General features: G+C 60.0%; 1 protein-coding gene across 2 annotated transcripts; it reads left to right on the top strand.

Annotated features, from left to right (window-relative positions):
• The first annotated feature begins 1,604 nt into the window (after positions 1-1,604).
• On the top strand, positions 1,605-9,232 carry GPR108 (G protein-coupled receptor 108). Of its 2 annotated transcripts, none has more exons than XM_025369124.1 (18): positions 1,605-1,762; positions 2,498-2,617; positions 3,253-3,303; positions 3,503-3,585; positions 4,894-5,018; positions 5,143-5,192; positions 5,285-5,353; positions 5,670-5,774; positions 6,036-6,169; positions 6,274-6,349; positions 6,798-6,871; positions 6,966-7,083; positions 7,191-7,321; positions 7,411-7,454; positions 7,830-7,879; positions 8,100-8,183; positions 8,270-8,394; positions 8,904-9,232. In XM_025369124.1, the coding sequence occupies exons 1-18, from the start codon at positions 1,652-1,654 to the stop codon at positions 8,974-8,976; spliced, it is 1,623 nt and encodes a 540-aa protein (XP_025224909.1). In that variant the 5' UTR covers positions 1,605-1,651; the 3' UTR covers positions 8,977-9,232. The 2 variants fall into 2 exon arrangements, with proteins under 2 accessions (XP_025224909.1, XP_025224910.1); XM_025369125.1 differs by lacking the exon at positions 1,605-1,762 and adding an exon at positions 1,915-2,229.
• Positions 9,233-9,421: the final 189 nt, after the last annotated feature.

The following is a 9,421-nucleotide window of genomic DNA, read 5'->3' as shown; positions in this document are numbered from 1 at the left end:
GATGAGAGGGCTTCGATCCAACCCAGGACGCGCCTCCGCCAAGGCCGGGTCCATTAGCTCCCGCACCGCATCCTGCCTTCCCTCCCCCAGTCTCCGCTGGGAAACTGAGGACGGGCTGTCCTTGGGGCGCCAGGCCCAGGCCCTTCCCCAGCTGCCTTCCAGTTAGCGCCTGCATCTGCCCATTTTCCAGTCCCATCCATGAAGGTTTAATCTGGTTTAATTCTCAGTACTGCCCCTGAGATTCCGCCTCCGCCCCTCCCCTCGACATCTGGGACATCTGGGCCGTGGAGAAGGGAAGTCTGTCACCTCTCCCATAAAAGTCTGTTCACACCTTGTAAATCCCTTTGAGGTGCTGGGATGAAAGAGAAGAGGAGGCACTAGGGATTCCCACCCCCATTCTCTCCGGCCTTTGGCGCTTTCTCTGTAGCTACAGAGAAGGCGGGGCCTCTTGCAGGGGGGCCCTTGGGGATACGTTCCCCTTACACAAGAGCACCCAGGCTCCCAGGACAGAGAGATACAGGTGAGCCCAGGAGAGCTTTGGGAGCCCACACTGGGACTGATGTCTCTGCTGGGACCTGGCCCCACCTGCTGGTGGCTTCTGAGCTAGAAAATGTCTGATTGCAGTTGGGCAACTGAACCCAGTGAGTTTAGTGGCTCGTCTGAAATGGGGGCTCAGCCTAGCAAAGTTCTGAGTTCACCTCTGCTCAGAGACACAAATTGGAATTGGGGTTCAACCCAGGTCAGCACCACGGTGGGGATAGGGTCTCAAACTGAGGCCAGAGGCTTAACCAGAAGGATTAGAAACCCAGTAAGGGGTCAGGTCCAATCTGGAGTCAGGACTAGTCCAGATCGGTGGCCTAAACCAGAGATTAAGCCTCAGTGTGTGGTGTGGGGGACGAGGGGATGTCAGAATTTCAGGCTGAAGTTGGGACTCAACTTGCAGGGGGAGTTCACCTGGGGTCAGAGTTCAGCCCGGAGTCCGGTCTAGCCTGTAATCTGGGGGTGGGGCTCCAATTGCCTCACTCTGGAATAAAAGGCTTAACCTAAGGCTAGGGTCTCAGCCTGAGGTCATAGGTCATCCTGGGGTCAAACTTTAACCAGAAGCCAGCTTTAGGCCTCTCTGTGGACCAGGAAGATTAGGAAAACAGGTCAGGCCTGAACAGATGGGTGTGTTTACCAAAAGCCTGAGCTCTGGCTGGGAGCCACATCCCTGAGGCAAGAAGAGGAAGTCCGTCCTTGGCGATACTGGGAAATGTAGTTTATTTAATGCCTTGTTGCCCTTGTCTGCTCCCGCTGCATTCTGGGTAATGTAGTCCCGGACCGTTAAGACTGGGTGGAGAAATTCCGCTTCAAGGGCCGGATATCAGATCCATGACAATTGGTTAGATAAACTGCTCATTAAATCACATCCTGGACAATCTTTATAGCGATTGGTGAGAGTGAGCGCGGGGGTTAAGCGTTGTCGGCACTCCCATTCGGAACTGGTGCTGTCCATCGGGTGTCGTAAGTAGGCGGCCTTGCGGAGAGGCAATTGTTGATTGGCTGACGGACTGGAAATCCCGAAGCGCCTGGTCCCGCCGTGCGGCGATTGGCTCATCGGTGGGCGGGCTTGGGCGCCAGAGGCGGAGTCGGGGAGGCGGTGGCTCCAGAGATGGCAGTGAGCGAGAGGAGGGGGCTCGGCCGCGGGAGGTGGGGGCAGCGGCTACTTCTGCTGTTGCTGTTGGGCGGCTGCTCCGGGCGCATCCACCGGCTGGCGCTGACGGTGAGGCCCGCCGCGTGAGGGTCTGGGGTCGGGGGCGCAACTTTGTCTCGGAGAAGCCCCCTGGCTTGGAGTGGTCTCGTCCGCCCTCCCCCGCCCCCGACGCGGGATGGAGTGGTCCGGCGCCCCCCGTTTCCGGGCCCGGAGTGGTCTCGTCCCGGGATCCCCTTCCGTCCTCCGGATGGAGTTGCCGGCCCGCATCGCTAGGGTCGGGCCCCTCCCTTTGGGGGCGTGGCTCCATCTCTTGGGGACTACACCCCCTCCCCCCCGGTTGGGTCTTAGTCCTTTAAATTCTTGGAATCACTTTTGGGACGCTAAAGACCCTGAAGCCGCACAGCGGGGTCCTGGGTGGGGGCTATAGAGTGGGGTCCTCGGGGCACTTAATGGGATTGGGGGGGTTCCGTTGAAATGTTGCTGGGAGCTCAACTGGAATCTAAAAGTTCTTCCGGAAGGTGGCCAGGCCCTCCGAGGTGAATAACTGTTCTCTGGGTTGTGCTCATCCCAGTGGGGGGACTTCCACGTGCCCCAGGATCTCTGTTCCTGGGCTCAGAAGAGAAGTCGGAGAATGCAGGACCACCCTTTCCCTGCAGGGAGGAAGTCCCTCTCAACTTTCTCTTGTCATCCTCTGGGCCTTTCCTAAACAGAGGGGTACCAGGAGGCCCTTCGGGGGATCCTCGTGCCAGACTCCTGGGGCTGGGCAGAGGTCTGAACTGCCTCTGCCTCGTTGGTCTCCGGCAGGGGGAGAAGCGAGCAGACATCCAGCTGAACAACTTCGGTTTCTACACCAACGGCTCCCTGGAGGTGGAATTGAGCCTCCTGCGGCTGGGCCTCCGGGAGGCAGAAGAGAAGTCCCTGCTGGTGAGGGACCTTGAGGAGTTTGCTAAAGGATAGCAGGATGCAATCCCCTGGTTCTGGGTTCCCAGCTCTGCCTCTACCCATGTAATCTTGTGCAAGTCCCGTGATCTCTCTGAGCCTGTTTCCTCATCTGTAACTGGGAATACTGATGTCTTAAACAGGATGTGCTAGGCACTTTTCTTAAGACTTGGGGGACAGGCAGGGCGCGGTGGCTCGGGCTTTGTAGTCCTAGCACTTTGGGAGGCCAAGGTGGGAGGATTGCCTGAGGCCAGGAGTTCAAGACCAGCCTGGGCAACACAGTGAGAACCCCCATCTCTACAAAAAGTTTTTAAAATTAGCCAGGCATGGTGAGGTGTGCCTGTAGTCCCAGCCAGTCGGGAGGCTGAGGTGAGAGGATCGTTTGGACCCGGGAGTTCGAGGCTGCAGTGAGCTATGATCCTGCCACTGTATTCCAGCTTGAGAAACAGAATGAGGTCCACCCACCACCCCAACTCTGAAAAAAAAGAGAGAGTGTGTGGGATCTAGCACACATTAGGTGTTCAGTAAATGTGAGGTTAGGTTTCTATTGCTACTGGAAAGGATAGCTGGGAGATCTCTACTGTCCCTCACACCCTCCCCTTTTTTTTTCCATCCACCAGGTGGGGTTCAGTCTCAGCCGGGTTCGATCCGGCAGAGTTCACTCCTATTCAGTGAGTGGAGGGAATGGGGAAGATGGGAGAAGGGGCTGGAGGGAGGGGGTGGGGTCTGTCCTCTGCACCTGTAACCCAAAGGCCCCTGTTCTTTCTCAGAGGCAGGAACAGGAAGAGCCCCTGGGTGGACAGGGAGGGAGACAGGGTGGAGCTGGGCCAGGGGAGGAGTAACCAAGACTCCCTCCTGCCCACCGCCTAGACCCGGGATTTCCAGGACTGCCCTCTCCAGAAAAACAGTAGCAGCTTCCTGGTCCTGTTCCTCATCAACACCAAGGATCTGCAGTGAGTTGGGGACCGGGGGCTCGTTCAGATCCTTCCTCTGCGTTTCCCTGTATGATGCCCACAGGCACCCGGGCTGATCAGGTGGGATGAGAAGCAGAGAGAGAACGCCACTTACTTTTTAGTTTTGCCTTCAAGTCTTCTGATTATTGGAAGGAAGGAGAGAGGGACTCAGCGGGTGTTGGTGTCTCAAGGCAGAAGGCCCGGATACAGAGGGCTGTTGTGAGAAGGAATAACAATTGTTCGCACATGTTGAGTGCTTCTGGTTTGCCAGGCTGTGTCCTGGAGCTTTAACACATTAACTCATCGATTCCTTATCCTGTGATCATCTCTGCTCTTCAGATGAGAAAACTGAGTCCCAGGAACTGGGATTTGGAGCCAGGCAGCCTGGGGCCAGGGTCTGACAAAACCATGTTGCTTTTCTGTAGATAAAATGCTTTATTTTTAAATAATATACTTAGGGCCGGGCGATGGCCCATGCGTGTAATCCCAGCACTTTGGGAGGCCAACATAAACGGATTGCTTGGGCCCAGGAATTGTAGACCAGCCTGGGCAACATGGCAAAACGTTGTCTTTACCAACAAAAAATATACAGGAATTAGCCAGGCAGGGTGATGCACGCCTGTAGTCCCAGCTACTCTGGAAGCTGAGGTGAGAGGATCGCCTGAGCTGGGGAAGTGGAGGTTGCAGTGAGCCAAGATTGCACTGCCGCACTCCAGCCTTGATGACAGATCAAGAGCCTGTCTATTATCATTATTATTATTATACAGTGGGGTTGGCCACAGTGGCTCATACCATTAATTCCAGTGCTTTGGGAGGCTGGCTGAGCCAGGAGGATCACTTGAAGCCAGGAAAACAAGACCAGCCTGGGCAACATAGGGAGACCCCGTCTCTATAGAAAATTTAAAAATTAGCCAAGCACGATGGTGGTACGTGCCTGTGGTCCCATCTACTCCGGAGGCTGAGGTGGGAGAACTGCCTGATGCTAGGAATCTGAGGCTGCAGTGAGCTGCGACTGTACCACAGCGCTCCAGCCTGGGTGACAGAGCGAGACCCTGTCTCTAAAGAAAAGAGAAAAAGAGTAGATTGATGTCATGGGAAATGACAAATAATTGCTGGTGCAGGCAGCACAGGAAGGCGGTCGCCGCCTTGACCAGTGGGAACCAAAGGCTGAAACTCAGTGATAACTGACTCGGCTGGACCCCCGCCCCGCAAGAGGGTGCCAGAGGCCACTGAGTCCTTTGCCTGGGCTTGTGTGCCTGAGCCAGGTTCGGCCCCCCAGCCTCATGCCGCACCCCACCCTCCCCGCAGGGTCCAGGTGCGGAAGTATGGAGAGCAGAAGAAGTTGTTTATCTTTCCCGGGCTCCTCCCCGAAGCGCCCTCCGGACCAGGGCTCCCAAAGCCACAGGCCACAGTCCCCCGCAAGGTGGATGGCGGTGAGTCAGGCTGGCTGTGCCGGCAGGGGTGGATGGGCAGGTCTGCCCTGTGCACCCCCCATCCCATTTTCCTGCCGCCCCTCTATCCATCCATCTCTTGAAATCACTGCCTGGTCTCTTACAGGAGGGACCGCTGCAGCCAGCAAGCCCAAGTCCACACCCGCAGTGCCTCAGGTTTCAGGGAGGTGGGGCGGGAGGGAAGATGGCACACCCCAGGGCCCTGCGGGGACCCAGAGCCAGCTGATGGAGGGGCTCTGTCCCTTCAGGGTTCTAGCGGGAAGGACAAGGAGCTGGTGTTAGGCCTGAGCCACCTCAACAACTCCTATAACTTCAGTGTGAGTGTCTGCAGCGCCTGCGGCCCTACCATCACCCCAGAGCACGAGACCCCCAGGCTGAGCCCTCCTGCGGCCCTACCGTCACCCCAGAGCACGGGACCCCCAGGCTGAGCCCTCCTGCGGCCCTACCGTCACCCCAGAGCACGGGACCCCCAGGCTGATCCCTCCTGCGGCCCTACCGTCACCCCAGAGCACGGGACCCCCAGGCTGAGCCCTCCTGCAGCCCTATGGTCGCCCCAGAGCACAGGACCCCCAAGCTGACTGTCGCCCCAGACCACAGGACCCCCAGGCTGAGCCCTCTCTCTCCCCCGCCCAGTTCCATGTGGTGATCGGCTCTCAGGCGGAAGAAGGCCAGTACAGCCTGAACTTCCACAACTGCAACAATTCAGTGCCGGGCAAGGAGCATCCATTCGACATCACGGTGAGCGGAGGGGAGAGCAGCAGGGCCAGGGAGCACCCACTGCGGGCCTGGAGCACCACACCCCACTTAGCTTCTCCCAGCCCTCCCGGGTGCGGAGTAGGAGCTGTTATACCCATTTGGGAGATGGGGCCAACTGAGGCTCAGAGTGGATGAGTGGCCCAGTAGAAAGTGGGAGAGCAGGAGACCCCCACTCGCTGCTCTCCCAGGCCAGAGGTCAGGCTGTGCCGCTGCCACCGCCGCCCACCACTGTCCCCTCCCCAGGTGATGATCCGGGAGAAGAATCCCGATGGCTTCCTGTCGGCGGCGGAGATGCCCCTTTTCAAGCTCTACCTGGTCATGTCCGCCTGCTTCCTGGCCGCTGGCATCTTCTGGGTGTCCATCCTCTGCAGGAACATGTAATGCCCCTGCCCCTGGGGGTCCCCCCTGTCCCTTCACCAGACCCCCATCCCTATGCCCTGCTAATGCCCCCCACCCCATCTCTCCCTGACCCTCCCACCAGGTATAGCGTCTTCAAGATCCACTGGCTCATGGCGGCCTTGGCCTTCACCAAGAGCATCTCTCTCCTCTTCCACAGTGTGAGAGCCTTGGACCGGGGGGCAGCGGGGGGTGGGCTGGGAGGAAGAGACCATCTGGGCCATCCCCCAAATCTCTGCAGACCCTGGGCTTGTGGGAGGGCCATCCACCAGCTCTCCACGTGTCCACCCATTTTACCAGTGTGGCCAGCCGCCCATCCCCTCTGTCCGCCAGTCCTGCTGGGCAGCTCTGTCCGTCAGTGTCCCTTGGTTCAGCTGTGACCGTCCGTCTCATTGATTGTCCAACCATTCACCCTTCCAACTGTGACCGTTCCCTCCATTTTTTCAGCCCCAATTACCAGTTTTGAGTCCCACCCACCGTCCTCATTATTCACCTTTCTGACCACCCATCTGATGGTGACGGTCTGTGTTCCTAATCCCGCCCCCACCACCACCACCAGCCTCCCACCCCTCCGTGTGCCTCACTGTCCGTCTGTCCGTCCACCCCCAGATCAACTACTACTTCATCAACAGCCAGGGCCACCCCATCGAAGGCCTTGCCGTCATGCACTACATCACCCGCCTGTGAGTGCGCCCGCTCTGCCTGGCAGCTGGGGGGAGGCGGGCGGGGGAGGGCGGGCCCCCCACCTCATCATCACACCGTCCCCTGCCCCCCAAGGCTGAAGGGTGCTCTTCTCTTCATCACCATCGCCCTGATCGGCTCAGGCTGGGCCTTCATCAAGTGCGTCCTGTCGGATAAGGAGAAGAAAGTTTTTGGGATCGTGATCTCCATGCAGGTGCAGATGGAGCGGCCTCCGGCGCAGGGTGGGGAGGGCTGCAGGGGGCGGTGGGGGCAGAGGGGAGCGCGCCGGGCAGTGCCCACCCACCCCCGCCACCTGCGCAGGTCCTGGCCAACGTGGCCTACATCGTCATCGAGTCTCGCGAGGAGGGCGCCAGCGACTACGTGCTGTGGAAGGAGATTTTGTTCCTGGTGGATCTCATCTGCTGCGGCGCCATCCTGTTCCCCGTAGTCTGGTGAGGACCCTGCCCCCGGCTGAGGCCCTGCCCTGTGCACATGGGCGATGTCCGTGCTGACCGCACCCTGTGTCCTCCACTTGTCCCAGGTCCATCCGGCATCTCCAGGATGCGTCTGGCACAGACGGGAAGGGTGAGGCCCTGCACCTGTGGGCCCTCTGCTCATGGCCCTCTTCCTGCCCCAGGCCCTTCTTTCTGCCTCTTGGATGCCCTTCCTGGCCTCTCTGCCCAGCCCCCAGGCCTCTGCCTCCCTGGACGCCCCAGTCTGGCCTCTCTTCCCCCCAGATGCCTCTATCTGGCCTCTCCGCCCCATTGGGGGGCCCTTCCCTCCTTTCTGATCTCCCCCTTCGGCCTTTCTGCCCCACCTAATGTCCCTCCAGACTTTCTGCTCGTTGGACACTCCCTCAGATGTTCTGTTTGTCCCCTCTCCCAGCCCCCAGCCCCCAGCCCCCTTGTCTCCCTCCCACCTTCAGTCTCCCCTGACTCCCCTCTATTTGCCCACCCTCAGTGGCGGTGAACCTGGCCAAGCTGAAGCTGTTCCGGCATTACTATGTCATGGTAGGAGCCCGCCTCGCTCACAGGGGGTTTAGGGGGATTACCGACCTGCTCCACACCCACCCCAGCCCCTCGGCCGCTGCCCCATCCCGAGGCCCCCACCCAGACGCCCCAGCCCGTGGTCCATCAATCCAGCCCCACGCCTGCCCGCGCCCCTGCAGTCCAGCCCCACGCCTGCCTGCGCCCCTGCAGTCCAGCCCCACGCCTGCCCCCACCTCTGCAGGTCATCTGCTACGTCTACTTCACCCGCATCATCGCCATCCTGCTGCAGGTGGCTGTCCCCTTTCAGTGGCAGTGGCTATACCAGGTGAGCCTGAGGCCCGGGTGGGACAGGAGGGCGGCTGCGGTGAGGGGGGCATGAGCCTGACACCCCCACTCTGTCCTGTCCCCCAGCTCTTGGTGGAAGGCTCCACCCTGGCCTTCTTCGTGCTCACGGGCTACAAGTTCCAGCCCACAGGGGACAACCCGTACCTGCAGCTGCCCCAGGAGGACGAGGAGGATGTTCAGATGGAGCAAGTGTGAGCCGGGCACCATGGCAGGGCTGGTGGCTCTGGGGTCAGAGTAGGGGGCGGGCAGCTCTCAGGGCAGGGTGGGCAGGGGGGAGGGACTGTAGCAGCCCTAGGGACAGTGTTAGGGCAGAGCCTGCTGTTGAGGAGGGATGGAGGGGAGATGGGGGCAGCCAGGGCAGCTGTGCAGGTGGAGACTGGACAGCTGTGGAGTGCCTAAGGCCAGGCTGAGCTGGGGGTGGGGTTAGGGCCGCTAGGGCGACACCCAGGGCTGCTCTGGGGGCGGGGTGGGCGGGGCCTAGGTAGTTGGGGGTAGAATGGGTGGGGCCTGGGCTACTGTGGGGGTGAGGTGGGTGGGGCCTGAGTGGTTCAGGGTAGGGTGGGCGGGGCCAGGGCTGCTGTGGCGGGGGCGGGGCCTAGGTGGTTGGGGTAGAAGAGTAGGGCCTGGGCTGCCGTAGGGGGTGGGTGGGCGGGACCTCCTGCCCTGCAGCGCTGGACGCCTCCTTGCTGTCTGCCCCCAGAATGACCGACTCTGGGTTCCGGGAAGGCCTCTCCAAAGTCAACAAAACAGCCAGCGGGCGGGAACTGTTATGATCACCTCCACATCTCAGACCAAAGGATCCTTCTCCCCCAGCATTTCTACTCCTGCCCTTCTTCCACAGCGTATGTGGGAAGGTGGAGGGGGTCCATGTGGACCAGGCGCCCAGCTCCCCGGGACCCCGGTTCCCGGACAAGCCCATTTGGAAGAAGAGTCCCTTCCTCCCCGCAAGTATTGGGCAGCCCTGTCCTCACTCCGGGACCACCCCTCCCTTCCAGCTATATGTACAATAATGACCAATCTGTTTGGCTACGCCGGTGTCTTGCCTTTTTGGGGGTTGGGGTCTACACGGAGGTTGTGTTTACAATGTAGAAACCTCTTTTCGCTGTGTGTGGGGGGCGCAGAGGGTCCGTGTCTTTGCACATTCAATAAATACTCATTTAGTAACAGCTGCATGCAGGGCCCAAAGCCAGGCGTTGGGACGGAGCAGTCACCAAGACC

This window comes from Theropithecus gelada, chromosome 19 (genome assembly GCF_003255815.1).
Source record: "Theropithecus gelada isolate Dixy chromosome 19, Tgel_1.0, whole genome shotgun sequence".
In the NCBI taxonomy this organism is placed as follows: Eukaryota; Metazoa; Chordata; class Mammalia; order Primates; family Cercopithecidae; genus Theropithecus; species Theropithecus gelada.
This window is presented reverse-complemented; position numbering and strand designations above follow the sequence as displayed.